Genomic DNA, 17,454 nt, shown 5'->3' on the forward strand with positions numbered 1-17,454 from the left:
CTGTGTGGAGACAGGATGGTGTGGTTTTCCCTTCTCCTGAGAGGCAAGTACCTTTTCTTGGGTTTTGACCCCTTGTGAATCACACAGAAGACTTTCCATAGGTGTGGCTCTTTGGTTCATGTGCTGTGGAAAGAGTTGAACTTTGTGACTAAAGCATTTTGAGGTGTCTGGAAAAAAAATGGCACTCACATATACACTGTTCTGCAATCGGAGATGAGTTTATGGGTCGCCACACATCTTAACGGTGAGCACAATGCCTGGTGCATGGTAAGGTTTCAACAACTATCTGTGAAGCAATTGAAAGATTTAAGAAGAGAAACCGGGGTGCCTGGGTAGCTCAGTCGGTTAAGCAGCCGACTTGGGCCCAGGTCATGATCTCGCAGTCCGTGAGTTCGAGCCCCGCGTCGGGCTCTGTGCTGACAGCTCAGAGCCTGGAGCCTCTTTCAGATTCCGTGTCTCCCTCTCTCTGACCCTCCCCCGTTCATGCTCTGTCTCTCAAATAAATAAACGCTAAAAAAAAAATTAAAAAAAAAAAGAAGAGGCACCGATCTTTTCTGGAAGTCATTTAGGGACAGGAAGGAGACAGCCAGATCAGTGGGATGTGCCCCTTCTCCTATTCCCAAGAAAAATTCTACCCATGTGTCCAATTCTTTTTTGCCTCTCAATTTAACTTAGTTCTGTAGATTTTTTTTTTTTAATGTGCTTTGCAAACAATTACAAGAGAGACCGATTACAAGAAAAGAAGCTGCTGGTCTTGTTAGGCATTGAGACTTTGCACAGACCAAGTGGGAAACAGTAGGAAAAAAACAGCCCGGTGTGAAAAATAAAGACAAACTGTAGGGTTGTGGGCAGTCAGAGAAACGAGTGGTCAGCATACATCAGTGGGGTTTGAATAAATAGATTTGCTTTCCTTTACACGTGTTTGTGTCTTCTGAGGATGAGGTTCACGTGTTGTCTTTTCTCTTTTAGATGTGGGCTCTGCGTGGACTCCTGCTCCATCCAGAGTCTGGTCAGTGCTGAGAAAAATGAGAGAAGTCTCTCTGAACCTTCCCTTCTCTGCTCCCGTTACTGTTTCATTGCTTTAAAATAAACTAATTCATGCTGTCACCGCACTGCTGGCAGTGGAGTCCTCAGACATCCTTTCGCCTTTCGGTTATCGTTAGAGACCATGTATTCTTAGCCTCAGAAGGTAGTCCCCTCATCGTCTATTTAGGAAACCGAGGTCTGGAGAGAGTGAAGAGTGAGCTTAGAGTTCCACCATTTTGGGGGGCAAAGTCCAGCCCACGGGGCAACTGCACACCATCAGTGGCCTCCGACTTTGGCAGACACCCCAAGGTCCTGCTCAGTTCAGGCTTGGCTGATGTCTGGGAAGCCACAAAGAGCACAGGCAGTGAGGGGGGAAGGGATGGGTTGACAGGTGTCACCATCAGACTGTAGAAGACTCTCTGGGATGGTAAAGACCACTCAGTGCTTCCCCAAGTGCCTTGCAAAAAGCACCCTCTGTGTAAAAGGGGGAAGAACTTATACTGACCCATTTAACAGATGGCAGAACTGAGGTATGCTCAGATCAAATGACTTTCAAGTTGCTTTCTGAACACAAGAGGCTGGCTTGAAAAAGAACAGAGTCAGAGAAATGTGAGCAGAATCTCTTCTCTCTGAAGGCTCCTGCGGTAACCTGGGGACTCATCTGTCCTGTTCTACCTATGCCCTTCCATTCCTGCGAGTATTCGAAGCACCCGTCACCTGCGGTTGTCCTAAAAATGTCAGCGTTTGCATTTATTGTCAACGGTAGATTTTCCTGACCCTGCCCTTTTCTTGTACCTCTCTTCTGTTCTGAATAAGAATTTATTCACGGGTTAAGGGATTATTTATAGATGCTACTCTGAACATAAAACGGAAACCACCAAACCTGCAGTGGCTGTATAAAATGTGCCTTTGTGTACTGGCCATGTACAGGTGTGAGACCGGCGAGGGGGAAGGGAGTTTTCTGATTATATCTGTGCTCCCTCAAGGACAAGTTTAGATCTTCAACCTCAGTGTCTTATCCAGAACACAGGAATTCTTTCCCTGATGGATGACCTCTACAACCTAAACTGTGTAACATATTGTGTGTGTGTGTGTGTGTGTGTGTGTGTGTGAATGTGCATTTTCAGGAAAAAGGGCTTCACAGCTTTCATCAGAAATCCTGAAATCCATGGAAAACAGGATCAGCATTATATACAGACATAGTAGGGATTCCAAAGCCCTCCCAAAGGGCTCTCCTGCTCAAAAATAATTCCCTTTTGTAATCCCTCTAAATGTCACTATAAGAACAAATTTCTTTGGTTAAGCATTTATGCTTAATGTATTGCTGATAAAAGGTATATACTATTTGGGACAAATAATACTTTCACGGATAAGACTCAAATTTGTATAACTTCCATTGTACTAAAAAGTTATAAACCGGTCAACTTCAGTAAAGGTCCAAAGTCCAAATGAAAAATTCCAGTATAAAACCCAGCGATTGTGTTTCTCTCTCCCTGGAGGACAGCTGGGTGACCCTGATCATCAAGCACATCAACACGTGATTTTCCTCAGACATCGTGAAGTTTTTTTGTTTCTCTTTGCTCTTTGAGATAATTTATTCAGGGTCTGTGGTAAATCAACTACATACATTAGATGCAGCCCTCCTGTTGATGGGTGTTAAAGCTGAGCCTTCAAGTTACATGCTCAAGGTCATAGAGGGAGAAGGAGGTAGAACCAGGATTTGAATCATCGATTATCTGACTCTAATGTCCACACTCTTTCCCCTAAGTGAACCCTGGCCAAGGGTCAAAGTTAGAGTTCCATGTGAGAGAACTTTGGTGAAAACAGGAAGTTAGCAGAAGACAAGATGCCCAGATGTGATTGGCTCTTAGCTGAAGCCCACCAACTGGCTGAAGTCTCAGCAAACCTGTGTTGGCACATCCAGCCTCATGGGACCAGATTTATTATCCTCATTGGCATTTAGCACATTTTAAATAGCAGTTATTTAACCTTGGTTAGTTTTGGGGTCAAAACAGTGATTAAACACATAACATATCCACTACCTTGTCAACAAACTTCTTGCTGTTTTAACATCCCTAAAATTAGGACAATGGCCGTGGCTTAAAACAGGAAGTTGAGAACACAGGTGTGAATATAGAAATAGGCTAATTTGCTAATTATTCTTGGTCTCATATAAATTGTGGTTTAATATTTTCATGCCAGGTTACTGGTATCAGCTCTTATGAGTTACAAAACCCAAACACATTTGTGTTGAGTTTCTCTCCAAATATGACCATTTAGGCCTGGGGTCTGCAAACTTTTTTTTTTTTTTTTTTTTTTTTTCCTGAACAGGGCAAAAAAATAAATATTTTTGGCTTTGCAGGACCTCAGTGTGTGTCAACAACGACTCAAGTCTTCTGTGTTTGAGCAGCCATAGAAAGTATGAACATGTATAAGCATGGCCGTGTTCCAATAACAATTTACTTATTAAAAAAAAAAGGCACTAGGTCAGGTTTGGCCTGTGGGCCACAGTGTACTGACCCCTGTTTTAGGGAGTAGACAGAATTCTAGGAACAATGAGAAAAAAACTAGGAAAAATAATCAGAACATACAGAGAAAGGCTCATTGGAGAAGGGGTATGTGTGTGGGGGTGTTATTTTTCCCATGTAGACATTTGATTAATATTTTATACATGACATATGAATTAATCCACATATACACCACACAGTTAAATAGAGGCTCTTCTATGTAGTATGTTGGAAGAGTGTGGAATCGGGAGCCAGGAAATCGGGCTCTGGATAAAGTTCTGTCAGTAACTTGCAAAGTTACATTGGCCTACTTATCCTCTCTGAGCAAAAAAGGGATGGTGGCATTAGAGTGTCTCCATAGGTCTTTCTACTCTACCATGCTCTAATGCTATGATTTTCTTATTAAGATATTTCTAGGGAGAAATACAAGGTTTAAAATATGGATTAAAATTATACTAAAAATTATATAAAAACCTGGCTTAGAACTTACTGATTCAACCCATGTAACCGACAAAGCCATGAGGGCCAACAAGTCAAAGGACACTATGCAAAGACCATCGCTGAGTGGTATGGAGTGAGAGGAACGCACCCAGCCTCCCCCTACTCCCCCCGCCCCCTGAAGGCTCCAGGTGAAGAGTTGGGCCCACGTGTGGAATGAGTAGACCCCCCTGGCATGCTTAGTATGATGGGTAATGCTTCCTTGTGACTTCAGAAGGTAATTATGTAGACATTTTATGAGAAGAACCTGGACACAGGAGCAGACTCTTTGTGATGCTCCCAGCTGTAGAAGACCAAGAAGCCCCTCCCACCACTGAGCAAAGCAGCCAGTTCCCAAAGCCATTTGGAATCAAAGATGGCCACTCCCTTCTCAAAGAGTGGTGTTTAGGATAAGTGGTTGGTCTTTGTAGGATGAATATTGAGTAGGATCTAAGGATCCCTGTGGTTTGTAAACCACATTCTGCAGAGATCTCTGTAGAAAGGGGTGGCGTGTGTGTGTGTGTGTGTGTGCCCATGCGTATGCCCCGTAAGGGCTCTGTGCCCCATGCCTGCTTCAACCAGATCTCTATACCCCCAGCTTTTATTTACTGGTAATTAGACAAGTTCTGGTCTATTTCATTTTAAACAAGAAACCCGAATCTCAGAAGGTAACATAGGTGGATGTGGCTGACGAAGGGAGTGGAAGGAGATTTTACCAGGAGTGAGAAGTTCATATTCATCTTCTGGGGAGGGCAAATGCCTTGGGGAGGAAGGCACATGGAGAAGTGCATACGACGTCTCGGTTCTTCTCAAGAACTCCCTGGGTCTCTTGGTGTTGGGGGAAATGTTCTCATAGTATGCCCCAGAGATCCCTGATGACCTTCTTCCAAGGACGCTGTGATTGATGAGGGTGTAGGAGAGATCTTCTAAGGACCTCTGGTCAGCATTATCCTGCTGGTGAAAGAAGAGCCTCATCAACAGTGGATTTCTTGCCATTCCCTTTATACTCTAGGCTCAACCCAGACCTGACCCGGGGCAAAGTCTGTCTTCCATGACCATCTCTCCCCCCATCTCTTAGATGTTTTTCCTAAATGGCTGTCCCCACTCCAACCCCTAGCCCAGGCCACCAGAGAGCTCATGCTTTCTGGAGTATTCGGCCTACTCAGGCATGTCTTCTCTGCTCCATGTTCCAGAGTGACCCCTGACCACTCCGTGTAATTCCCAAATCTCAGGCCCTGAAGGCAGCCTATTCATACATAACAGAACAATCTGAGGATACCTTCACTTGGCTGGGTTATGATATTTAACCACTCATTCTAGAGACTTTGGCATTATTAAAAAGGGAAACCACTCGAGAGAGGTTCCTAGTCAGCGGCATCTCAGGAGATAAAAAGCAAAGCAGCAAATCTAAGAGGGAGAGCCTGGATCTGGGATGGAGGCTTGGTTTTGAATCATGTCTTTGCCCCTCTTGTCAGTTGTCTGGCTTCGGGAGAATATCACTCAATCTCTCAGTTTTCTCATTTGTAAAACAGAGGAGATCATAGTGCCAATCTTAGAGGGTTGCTGTAACAGTTACGTGGACACTACAGGCAAAGCCCTCAGCACACTGGTGTCAACCAAGGGCTCCGTGTATATTAGTTCCTTTCAATAAGATGTATAACAACAGTGGTGGCGGCTGCTGCTGCCCTCGGGCCCCGTACAGGGTCCTGGGCTAGCAAGCATTGGCACCTAAAGTTTTTCTTTCATATCGAGCTTTGAAGGGGTCTTGGAGGCCAATTTCTGCCATCGGGGGTGTCCGCATTTCCGTCATCATCTCAGAAAAAGGTTCAGAGATGTTTGCATTACCTGGATGGGAGCAGATGACATTTCTGTATCTGGAGAAAGAAAATACACTCAATGAATTTCAGGTCACGGGGGGTTTGAGGACAGAGGATGGGGAGTGGCGGGGCAAACACTCGGATATAAGCATCCAGAGAGCCACATGATAGCCCATCAGGCTATCCTGACCTGCAGCACACCCCTGGGGAGTGACGGCACTATCTAAACAAGATACAGCAGAGCCGTGCTGGGGCTGAGAGGCTGCATGGAGGGAAACACATTCGGTGGGGCATTGGAAAGGAAATCACAATTCCCTCCATCCCTCATACAAAATTCATCGCAGACCCGCCCTGTACCAGGTACTGTGGAGACCAAGAAAAATCAGAAACATTTCCTGTCCTCAAGGGGCTCACAGGCTAGCGTAGGGGACAGACCAGGGCCTCAGAGGATCCACAATGCAAAGGAGGGCTGTGGTGTCTACGCAGGTGAGGGGATGACCGTCATGCAGGGGCTGGTGCTCAAGAAAAGCTTGACAGAAGGAAACTCTCTCTTTCTTTCTTTTCTTTTTCTTTCTTTCTTTTTTTTATTTGAAGAGGCAGAGAAAGAGCATGAGTGGGGGAGAGGGCAGAGGGAGAGAGAGAATCTTAAGCAAGCTCTATGCCTACATAGGGACCCTACTCAAGGCTTGACTTGGGGCTTGACTTGGGCTTGATCCCACGACCAAGGCATGATGACCTGAGCTGAAATCAAGAGTTGGATGCTCAACGAAGAGAGCCACCCAGGTGTCCCTTCAGAAGCAAACTCTTAAATTGAACTTTCCCATTCCTGAATTTGCTAGCAGATACAAACAAAAGCAGGGCACTTTATCAAAAAACGGTTTATTTAAAACCAACTGGCTCTGGCCCCTCAGTAAAGAGGCAAATGGACTTGCTCCCCCTTCACAAACACATCAGCTCGATCAGCAAACGTGAGCTTTCCCACGGAAGCTGCATGGTGCCATCCTACACAGAAGGTGGGTAAGCCCTTGCAGGCCACTTGATTTATTATTATGGATTTGCATTTCCTCAGGACTGACATCCCGGATGCTCCTATCTCCATAAATTCCCATGGCCATCTAGGACGTCCCTGATTATCACTACAAAAAAAGTCTCCAAGGGGCGCCTGTGTGGCTCAGTCGGTTGAGCGTCTGACTTCAGCTCAGGTCATGATCTCAGGGTTCATGGGTTCGAGCCCCACGTCAGGCTCTGTGCTAACAACTCAGAGCCTGGAGGCTGCTTCGGATTCTCCCTCTATCTCTCTCTCTCTCTCTCTGTCTGCTCCTCCCCCACTCATGCTCTCTCTCTCTCTCAAAAATAAAAAAGTAAACATTAAAAAAATTAAAAAAAAAAAAAAGAAAGAAAGAAAAGCCTGCGAGTTTTGGCATTAGAGGTCTTATTTCTACCGGGTTTGGCTCTGATGGAGATTGGGGTTTCCAGGAACCCATGATTCCCCTGGTGACGCTAGGGATGGGAGGGCCATATTATTCCGTTTTCATACTTTACAAAACTAGTTGATAAGACTCAGAGTGAATGAATTAGGCTCCGCTCTTTCAACCCAGTAAGGCAAAGTCAAAACTCCTTCATTTTTCTTCTTCAGAAATCCAGTGGCCTGTCCTCATGCCTATGCTTTCTCTCTTTCTCACACGTGATGCTATTCGCTACCCTCTCCTTCTCAAATTCCTTCTTCTTGGCTTCAGTCCTGTTCTGTCTCCAGAGACCGTTGCCTCACCTCCTAAGTGATCTTCCAGCATCTGTTCTTGCCACTCCCTAACACAATTAGTTCTCTGCACAGCCACCCAGGCCATGTCTTTTAAGGCTAACACCATCACACCCACCCTTCCTTAAAATAGTCCTGCGGTTCTCAAGACAAAAGCCCCCGTCCTAAGCTTGACCACAAGGCCATGCCCCTCCTGAGTGCTCTCTGTGCCCGCACTGGCCTCCTTGCAGTCTCTTGGAAGCACCTGGCACCTCTAACTCTCCAGTTATTGTTCCCAGTTAACCCCTTCAGCTTCCAGACCTCAGGGAGATATGGAGTCACACCAGCTCCTGATTCAATGAGCTCACAGTCTAGTGGAGACGGGGACCAGCAACTGGACAAATGACTCAGACCGATGTGGAAGGTATTACACTGGAAATAATGCCCAGGGAGCTTTGGAAGCGCAGAGAAAGGGCAGTTGGAAATGTAAGTCTATCAAAAGTAGGAAAGAGAAAGCAATGACTTACTCTCCTTATCGGAATCCGGCTTTGCTTCAAAACCGTGTGTTTTTTTCCTGAAAAAAGAAAAGGAAAGAAAATTGGTTGATTCAGTGTTCAGCAACTCTCCAAGGAAATTACACTCAACTCTAAAACCTTATCTTTGAGTCTTTCATTTGTTAAAGGTATACCCCCTTCAGCATAGGGGCAAAGGAAGATAGATAAAAAGAAAAAGGAAGGATAAGACCAAGGAGAAATTTACACCTTTGTGTGTGTGTGTCTTTCTCCTCCCTTCTCCTTTTTCTAAGGCTGAGGTGGAATTGGTTTGTAAATGGAGAACCATGATGATGTTATAGGTAACTATTTGGGGGATGTTTTCTTCTAACAAAATCTCAATTTCTTTTATATCATGTGAGATAAGGAGCCAAGATTATTTCCAGTTCCAACCCCAAGCTCAGTCTGTGATCTCCAAGCAAACAAGCAAACAAACAGCTCCCATATGAACACAGAGGTAACTGCTCTGTAGAGATGATGCCCCCACTCCAGAAAAACACAGTATAAATGTAATGGATGCTCCTTATCATCTCAAGAGATGATGACATTTACTCCAAGGAGCATGACTGTGTGTTCTACTTTGCTTAGATGGTCTAGTTAACGTCCTTATCAGTCATTTAGGGACCCTAAACTATTTTTAGAGTCTCTTTCACTCTCAAAGCTTTCTCAGTGCAGAGGATGAATTATATGACCACCCTGGCTGTAAGTTCTCTGTGCAAGGGACAGAAATGTATGCTTCTGTACATGGGGATTCTGGGACTAGCAGTGGGATTCAAGGGTCTTTCTCTGCATTGGTAGCCAGTTTAATTCTTGCTTCTGAGGCTTTCTTGTTTGAGGAGCGCTTATCAAGACTATTGTTCCTGTTTCTCACCAAACTCAAATTGTCACTTCCCTGACTGACTCTCAGATGACTGTGTCCGGGTAGTGACAGGCTTCCACTGTGGCCACAGACAGTGGGCAGTTACAGGTGATTTAAAGCAAATACCACATTGAAACCACACTTAGGGAAATAACTCATGAAATAATTCTCCACTCACCACGGAAGGCAGAGACAACCTTCAGCAATGTAGCAGTCCCAGCATCTAAAATAACCGTGAGATGACACAAATCACAATGTTGGTTTCTGCAGCTTTGTTAGGTCACTCTCTTCCCTTTGCCATTTCTGTGAAAAACCTTTTCTCTTACCCCAAGACAGTATTTATTGTAGATGACTTGGACACATTTAGCATGCTAGAATGACTCCTTCCTTCCAGGACATTAACTGACCTTTTGAAATATGAAGATGATGCTTATCAACTCCTAATCAGGGAAGGGACTTTTGGCTGTATTCCCAGCAAAGGGAAAGGGCTTGCTCATGACTGATTTTAATGATTTGCTTGGACTCTTGTGATGAAGGACACGTGAGTTATCTCTAGGAAATCAAGGTGTAAGTACATGGATGTTTTAGAGATTTCTTTCAGGTATAGGTTATGTAATATTTATATAGAGTTCTACAGCACTCTGAATTTCTCCAATTTATACCATATTATAATTGTTCTTTTGAAAAAGAAAAACACCTCAAAGCAACACAGGCCCAAAATGGTGTCACTTAGACTGAGTTCTCAAACTGGTGCTTAATACATAATTTTTCTTGGGGGGGGTGCACAATTGATTGAGGGGCTGAGAGAGAAAGAATCCCAGGAGGGGAAGAAGGAGAGAGAGAGAGGAGAGTGGGGAGAGAGGGAGAGAAATTGGGCTCACTCGAAGTGGAGATTGTGTTTTACTCAAAGTGGGTCTTGGGCTCACCCGATGTGGGACTTGAACTCACAGACTGTGAGATCATGACCTGAGCCAAAGTCAGATGCTTAATGACTGAGCCACACAGGTGCCCTTTAATATATAATTTAATTGCAGTTTCAACCTCCTCCATAAATGTAGTCTTAACCCGTCAGCCAGGATTTCTTTATGCCAATGAGTCTGTCACTTGGGCCCTCTCCGTCCCGTAAAAAAGTGAGATAATCTGCCTGATAAAGACACGTTGTTTTTCCCCTTAGAAAGTGGCCTCGCCTGGAATAATTCTTTTTTTTTTTTTTTTTTTTTTTGGTAGAGACAAAGAACGTGCTTAAGTCAGGGGAGAGGGAGGGATGAAGGGAGAGGGAGACAGAATCTTAGGCAGGCTCAATGCCCAGGGCGGAGCCCCACATGAGGCTCATCATGAGCTGATCCAAAATCGAAAGTTGGATGCTTAACCAGCTGAGCCACTCAGGCACCCCGAGAAATAGTTCTTTTCTTTTGCTAATAACTTTTTTTTAATGTTTTATTATTTATTTTGAGAGAGATAGAGTGTGAGAGGGGAAGGGGTAGAGAGAGAGGGGGACAGAAGATCTGAAGCAGGTTCCATGATGACAGCAGAGAGCCTGACTCTGGGCTTAAACTCACAAACCAGGAGATCATGACCTGAGATGAAGCCAAAAGCTTAACCAACTGAGCCACCGAGGTACCCCGCTAATAACTTTTTTAAAATTTAGTTTTCTTCACTTTATTATTCTTTTTTAATATTTACTAATTTATTTGAGAGAAAGAGAGAGGGAAAGAGAAAATCCTAAGCCGGCTCCACACGGTCAGCACAGAGCCTGACTCAGGGCTCGATCCCACAAACTGTGAGATCATGACCCAAGTCGAAATCAAGAGTCAGTCACTTAACTGACTGAGCTGCCCAGGTGGTCCTAATTCCCATCCTTCTTCTATAAAAACCTTCCATTTTGTGTAACTCCTTGGAGAGCCTCTCGACTTGCTAGATGAAGTGTTGCCTGGCTAATGAATCGTTTAATACAGACGACTAGGTTTGCAAATTTACTTGGTTAAATTTTGTTATTTAACAGTTCATTTGTTGACATCCTACACTAGAACATTAGCGTCATAGAGCTGGGGACCATATTTATTTGCCAGCACATGCCACAATATGGAGCACACAGTAAATCTATTTTCCATAAGTATTTCATAAAGGAATGAGTAGCCAAGAACAGAGCATCTCTAACTGGCTCAGATCCTCAAATCTACCTCCTTGATTCAAGGCATAGGTAAATCAACAGGACTTGTGATCTATTTTATGGCAGAAAGGCCCAGGATCTTTTTGCGGTCAGATATCCAGCCTGAAGTCTAAGTATCATTCTGGGCATCTTTCTGAATTTGAGTCATAGTCAGCTACCTACAGAGTTAAATGTGAGGGTCCTTTATAAAGTACTGCATGTACCTGTAACACTATGTAAAGTGTAAAATGTCACTCAGAGATATCATCCCTAGTGATCTTCCCAAGGAGTTCCCTTGGAAAGGGCAGGAGAGGAGAAGCTGTGGGCGTCAGCATGGCTGAGTGTTCTGACAACCCCTCGGGTCTATGTACCATCAGAATTTGGGGGCTAAAAGGCGTTGGCTGTAGTTATTCCTCCCCTTTGGGCTACTTTTGGCCATTTGTTTATATCTCCTGTTTCTGTGGCTAAAGAAACGCTAGAAGGAAACCAAGGAATCTCACCAATTGCTAAGAAATCTGGTTCACGGGGCAGATTTGGAAGATGAGAAAAGACACTGAAGTTTGAGTTACTCAGTCAGTGTCTCTGGAAACCTTGAGCCAGTTTCTTCATCAGTAAAATGAAGATACTTCCCCTGCTTACCTCATGGAATTGTAAGGGTTAAATAAAGTTAAATATGGGCAAACGTTATTTTTAAACTGGTTATTTCCCCCACTCAACTTTTCTGTAACATATTCTTGCCCTTTGGCTTGGATGCTTTGGTCTGGGATGGGTTCAGAGAACCTCCCTGAAGGAGGCCAGATGCGTCTCCATGACACCAGGCTATGTGCCAGCAATTCCAGGCTCCTGTCTCTTACACAAAACTTCTCTGGCCCCCTGGTCCACCCAGTCTCTCCCTTGTTATAATGGCCATGGCCCTTCTGGTCTGTTTCATTCTTTGGACTGTGTGCTTTAACATATGTCCAATGATATCCCCCAAATATGTGATCCTGAGCTTGCACTGAAGAAATGTATGCTGCTGGGGGTGGGGGGAATCTTTGGGCGTCTAACTCCTAACAGAAGCTTTGGCTCAGTGGTAGCTTTTTAACTGATATTCTTTCAAAAGCTTCTCCTGAAACCATAGGAAAAGTGCAGATAACTCTATAGGCCACAAAACAACTGGTTTTGCCACCCTTTGGGATTCTTGGACCCCGAGACACTACTTTCATATTTGAGTGATTCCCTGACACTCAAAGGGAGTAGTCAGAAGAGTCTTGGTTTAACAGCATCAGGATAATTGCAAGTGTCTCTCTCCACAAACCTTTCAACAATCGTGATGCTGTGGGAGATGTGGTCACCTCAGAAATAGAAACTTTGAGCTTCAAATGGAATGTCCAGGATGGAGCTTGAGCACAAAGGGACTTGAGTTAAATGAACAGAGACAGCAGGAAATAGCGATCTTATTTCTAGTTGCTGGGGATCACACTAGGTTCCTAGTACATCTCCTCTCCAAAGGTTCAAAGTGTTTTTGTCTTGTCTTCACATTTACTGTTATTACGACTGATGCTGGGTCTAAATAAGGTGCTCCATGTGGAGTATGTGAAGTTCAGGACCTGACAGACTTCACTCCTCATGGGCAAAGGCCGGGAGGTTTCTTGGATTTGTTCTCACCTGGATGCTCTCTGTTTGAAGGTATGATTTTCCAGACCAGGGTATCTTATGAGTATTCTGTTGCCCCCTAAAACGCAATCTATCAGGAATGAGCTAAGTACTTCCTTTCCAGGCTTCCCACTTCAATTCACAAGTTTTCCAACCACCATTTGTGTGTAGCTCCAGAATCGCCTCAGCTGCTGCTTGTTGCCCTCAGATCTGTTCACAGCCCCTCCTCAATGTACATGGCAGCCTTTTATTTGATGTTTTCTCCATTGCCATGGCAACAGCCCACTAACATTCTCCAACAACCTCCATACACAACCAGTCCTAAATCATTTGTTCCCACATGGCCGGGATTCCTTATGGTGACCATGAGAGTATCAGTATATAGAGAAGTCTATCTGCTGGGCACAACATTCAGGACTGTATACAGGGATGGGGAAGGGTACTGGCTTTGTCTCATGTAAATCCTCATCTTTTACAGCACCAAGGCAGAGAACAGGGGACAAGAGGAGAAAAAAGGATTAAATAAAGAGAAATCTATTCATTGTTTGGGTTAGGTTTCTTCTGTATAAACATTTTTTTCCATTTGTGGAGAATTGAGAGTATAGAGAAAAAGAAACTAAAAAATACTACTTATGTTTGTTTATTACTTTCTCTCAACCTCTCTCTCTCTCTCTCTCTCCACACACACACACACACACACACACACACACTTACTACATGTATGTAACACAGGCATTGTATATATTTCATTTAATCTCAGACTAAATCCATGAAGTAGTTATAATGATTCTATTTTTTTTTAACCAATGAGAAAACTAAGGTTGAAAATGTTAAGCAACTTGTCCGAGGACCACCAGTCAGTAAGTAAGACTCTGAGCTCCTCTCATAGAGAACTAGGTTCTCTCACTCTGCTCAGTGAGGGTGGGGGTGGGATTTCCACGGCTTTTGTAACAAATCCGGTCTGGAGAACCATGATGAAGGTGTGCTGATTGGATGGTGAAGTTGAAAATCACATCCCAGTAAATATAAATATAAGACTTTAAAAAATTATATTAAGGGAGACATTTTATTTATTTTTATTTTTTTAAGATTTTTGATTTTAAGACGGGGTGAGTGGATGCGCAGAAAGTGAGAGACAAAATCCCGACATAGGGCTCTACCCTGTGAACCATGAGATCATGACCTGAGCCTAAATCAAGACTCCTGGATGCTTAACTGACTGAGCCACCCGGACACCTCTAAGGGAGATATTTTAAATTAGCATGGAAATGAAGATGCTGAGGCAACTGATTAACTACTTGGGAAAAAAAATTGTGTGTGTGTGTGTGTGTGTGTGTGCGTGTGTGTGTGTGTGTGTGTGTGTGTATTTGACACCATATAGTGAATGTATGGGGCTGCATGTAAAGCAATAAAACAAACAAAAAATTATACTGTGGATTTTTCTTAAGAAGGGGAAAGAATTTTAAGCATAAATTGGTAGAAAACAAGGAGATTTCTAGATTTAATTCAGTTATGTTTAAGAAATAGTAAGCAAACAGGGGTGCCTGGTGGCTCAGTCAGTTAAACATCTGACTTTGGCTAAGGTCCTGATCTCATGGTTCGTGAGTTTGAGCCCCACATTGGGCTCTGTGATGTCAGCACAGAGCCTGCTTCAGATCCTCTGTCTCCCTCTCTCTTTGCCCCCTCCCCCCTACGCTTTCTCTCTCAAAATAAATAAACATTTAAAAAAATAGTAAGCAAACATAAAATATCTGCATGGCATGAGATATACAGAAAAAAATATTTTTTGTAATAAGAGAAAAGGGCTAATTTCTTCAAAGTACAAATAGCTTGTATTAGCAATAAAACAAAGCAGACCATACCTATCAAAATAACACCAGCATTCTTCACAGAACTAGAATAAATAATCCTAAAATGTGTATGGAACCAGAAAAGACCCTGAATAGCCAAAGCAATATTGAAAAAGAAAACCAAAGAGGGAGGCATCATAATCCCAGACTTCAAGCTCTATTACAAAGCTGTAATCATCAAGACAGTATGGTCCTGGCACAAAAATAGATGCTCAGATCAATGGAACAGAATAAAGAATCCAGAAATGGACCCATAAACGTATGGCCAACTAATCTTTGACAAAGCAGGAAAGAATATCCAGTGGAATAAAGACACTCTCTTCAACAAGTGGTGTTGGGAAAACTGGACAGTGACATGTAGATAAATGAACCTGGGCCATTTTCTTACACCATACACAAAAATAAACTCAAAATGGATGAAAGACCTAAATGCAGGACAGGAAGCCATCAAAATCCTCGAGGAGAAAGCGGCAAAAATCTTTTTGATCTTGGCTGCAGCAACTTCTTATTCAACACATCTCCAGAGGCAAGGGAAACAAAAGCAAAAATGAACTACTGGGACCTCATCAAAATAAAAAACTTTTGGTTTTTTAGAGAAGGAAACAATCAGCAAAACTAAAAGGCAGCCAATGGAATGGGAGAAGATATTTGCAAATGACATATCAGATAAAGGGTTAGTATCCAAAATCTATAAAGAACTTCTCAAACTCAACACTCAAAAAAACAAATAATCCAGTGAAGAAATGGGCAAAAGACATAAATAGACATTTCTCCAAAGAAGACATCCAAATGGCCAACCGACACATGAAAAAAATGCTCAACATCACTCATCATCAGGGGAAAACAAATTAAAAACACAATGAGATACCACCTCACACCTGTCAGAATGGCTAACATTAACAACTCAGGCAAGGACAGATGTTGGCAAGGATTCAGAGAAAGAGGAACATTTTTGCACTGCTGGTAGGAATGCAAATTGGTGCCGCCATTCTGGAAAAAAGTATGGAGGTTCCTCAAAAACCTAAAAATAGAACTACCCTACAACCCAGCAATTGCACTACTAGGCATTTATCCACGGGATACAGGTGTGCTGTTTCGAAGGGACACATGCACCCCCATGTTTATAGCAGCACTATCAACAATAGCCAAAGTATGGAAAGAGCCCAAATGTCCATCGATGGATGAATAGATGAAGAAGATGTGGTATATATATACAATGGAGTATTAATCGGCAATCAAAAAGAATAAATCTTGCCATTTGCAACTATGTGGATGGAACTGGAGGGTATTATGCTAAGCGAAATTAGTCAGTCAGAGAAAGACATAAATCATATGACTTCACTCGTATGAGGACTTTAAGAGACAAAACAGATGAACATAAGGGAAGGGAAAGAAAAATAATATAAAAAGAGGGAGGGGGACAAAACAGAAGAGACTCATAAATATGGAGAACAAACTGAGGGTTACTGGAGGGGCTGTGGGAGGGGGGATGGGCTAAATGGGTAAGGGGGACTAAGGAATCTACTCCTGAAATCATTGTTGCACTATATGCTAACTATCTTGGATGTAAATTAAAAAAAAAAAAAAATAGTGGTGTCTTTGAGCTCCCTGCAGGTGTTGAGAGCTCAGGAGAACATCCCCTCCCAGCCCTCAGAAAGTTGTTCCATTTCTGAAGTCATGGTTGACTGCCCTGACTTCCCTTGATAAAGTCCTTCTGCCTTTCAGCTCTTCTCCACCAGCTGCTCGCACTGATTCTGGGGAGAAGGCCAAACCCATAAGGAATTGAACTTAGTGTCTGACACCTAGAAGTGCTTCATGTTTCTCAGTTCTTTACCCAGTTCCCTCCCCTCACCCAAAAACCTCTTTTTCTCTTTCTGGCTGCGTTCCTCTGCCCCATCTCTCCTGCTTTCCCTTGGGGAGTCTGGACTCACCTGTTTTTCCTCAGCAGAGAGTTCCCCATTTTCTCAGGTCTCCTGGTGACTTCCCCTCAGCCAACCTGCAGCTCTAGCGAGGGCAGCTCCCTGACTTACAGGCTGCTGTGGAGCTCGGCCACCAGTGCAGAGAGCTGAGAGCTGAAATGAGAAGTGTTCCTCCCTGCAGCAGGGAGGAGGACCCCAGGAGGAGGAGAGTCTGAGGTGCACACATGAACAACTTCCTAAAATGTCAGAGATGGAGAAGGTGAGCAAATTATGCCACCCTAAGGTACGCCTCTTCAGTGTGTTGATTATTTTTTTCCCCCAAAGTTTATTTATTTATTGTGAGAGAATGGGAGAGAGCATGAGCAGGGGAGAGGCAGAGAGAGAATCCCATTGAGGCTCTTGGCCCAGAGCATGGTGGGCGACTCGGACTTACAAACCGAGAGATCATGGCCTGAGCTGAAACCAAGTCCGATGCTTACACCACTGAGCCACCCAGGCACCCCTGGCATATTAGTTATTTTAAGCTGGTTATGACATGGGAAACAAAGGCAAAAGGATATGGAGATAAATTTAAGTTTCCTTAGAACCTGCAGCCCATCGACAAACACTTGAGGCAGGCAGAGGATCATATTTCTCCAGGAACTCCTACTGCCTTAATGTTAAGGCTTTGCTAGAGGGAAAAACAACCTTAGCTTGACTGACAAAAGCGAGGCCTCCAGTATCCCTTGAGTCTTCTTCAGCATACGAAAATCCTTTGGAAACTTCCCCTTGCCTTTACCTTCCCCAGCTCCAAAGTATATAATCAGTCCCTCCTCACAATCCTGGGGCAGATCTTCCTGCCCGTGGGTCTTTTCCCCGCGTTTTAACAAAATCACATTTTTGCACCAAAGACGTCTTAAGAATCCTTTCTTGGCTGTTGCTCTGGACCC

At 43.7% G+C, this 17,454-nt stretch overlaps 1 protein-coding gene across 2 annotated transcripts; it reads right to left on the minus strand.

Annotated features, from left to right (window-relative positions):
- Positions 1 to 536: 536 nt before the first annotated feature.
- Positions 537 to 16,664, minus strand: GCSAM (germinal center associated signaling and motility). Of its 2 annotated transcripts, XM_049628168.1 has the most exons (6): positions 16,538 to 16,664; positions 9,151 to 9,195; positions 8,090 to 8,136; positions 5,856 to 5,884; positions 4,727 to 4,964; positions 537 to 1,016 (listed from the first exon to the last, which is right to left on the minus strand). In XM_049628168.1, exons 1-6 carry the CDS (start codon positions 16,564 to 16,566, stop codon positions 913 to 915), a joined length of 492 nt encoding a protein of 163 aa, XP_049484125.1. In that variant the 5' UTR covers positions 16,567 to 16,664; the 3' UTR covers positions 537 to 912. The 2 variants fall into 2 exon arrangements, 1 of the variants encoding a protein (XP_049484125.1); XR_007457262.1 differs by lacking the exons at positions 537 to 1,016; positions 16,538 to 16,664 and adding an exon at positions 12,769 to 13,034 and having other exon boundaries at positions 4,874 to 4,961.
- Between the last annotated feature and the right edge of the window lie 790 nt (positions 16,665 to 17,454).

Source organism: Panthera uncia, chromosome C2 (assembly GCF_023721935.1).
Source record: "Panthera uncia isolate 11264 chromosome C2, Puncia_PCG_1.0, whole genome shotgun sequence".
Lineage (NCBI taxonomy): Eukaryota > Metazoa > Chordata > Mammalia > Carnivora > Felidae > Panthera > Panthera uncia.

Excerpts from the sequence above, each read along its gene's own strand:
- GCSAM (XM_049628168.1), bottom strand. The coding sequence starts at position 16,566 with ATGGGGAACTCTCTGCTGAGGAAAAACAG. Across the intron at positions 9,196-16,537 it reads TCTCTGCTGAGGAAAAACAG|ATGCTGGGACTGCTACATTG; the intron begins GTGAGTCCAGAC and ends CGGTTATTTTAG. Across the intron at positions 4,965-5,855 it reads TGTCATCTGCTCCCATCCAG|CAGGATAATGCTGACCAGAG; the intron begins GTAATGCAAACA and ends TTCTTTCACCAG.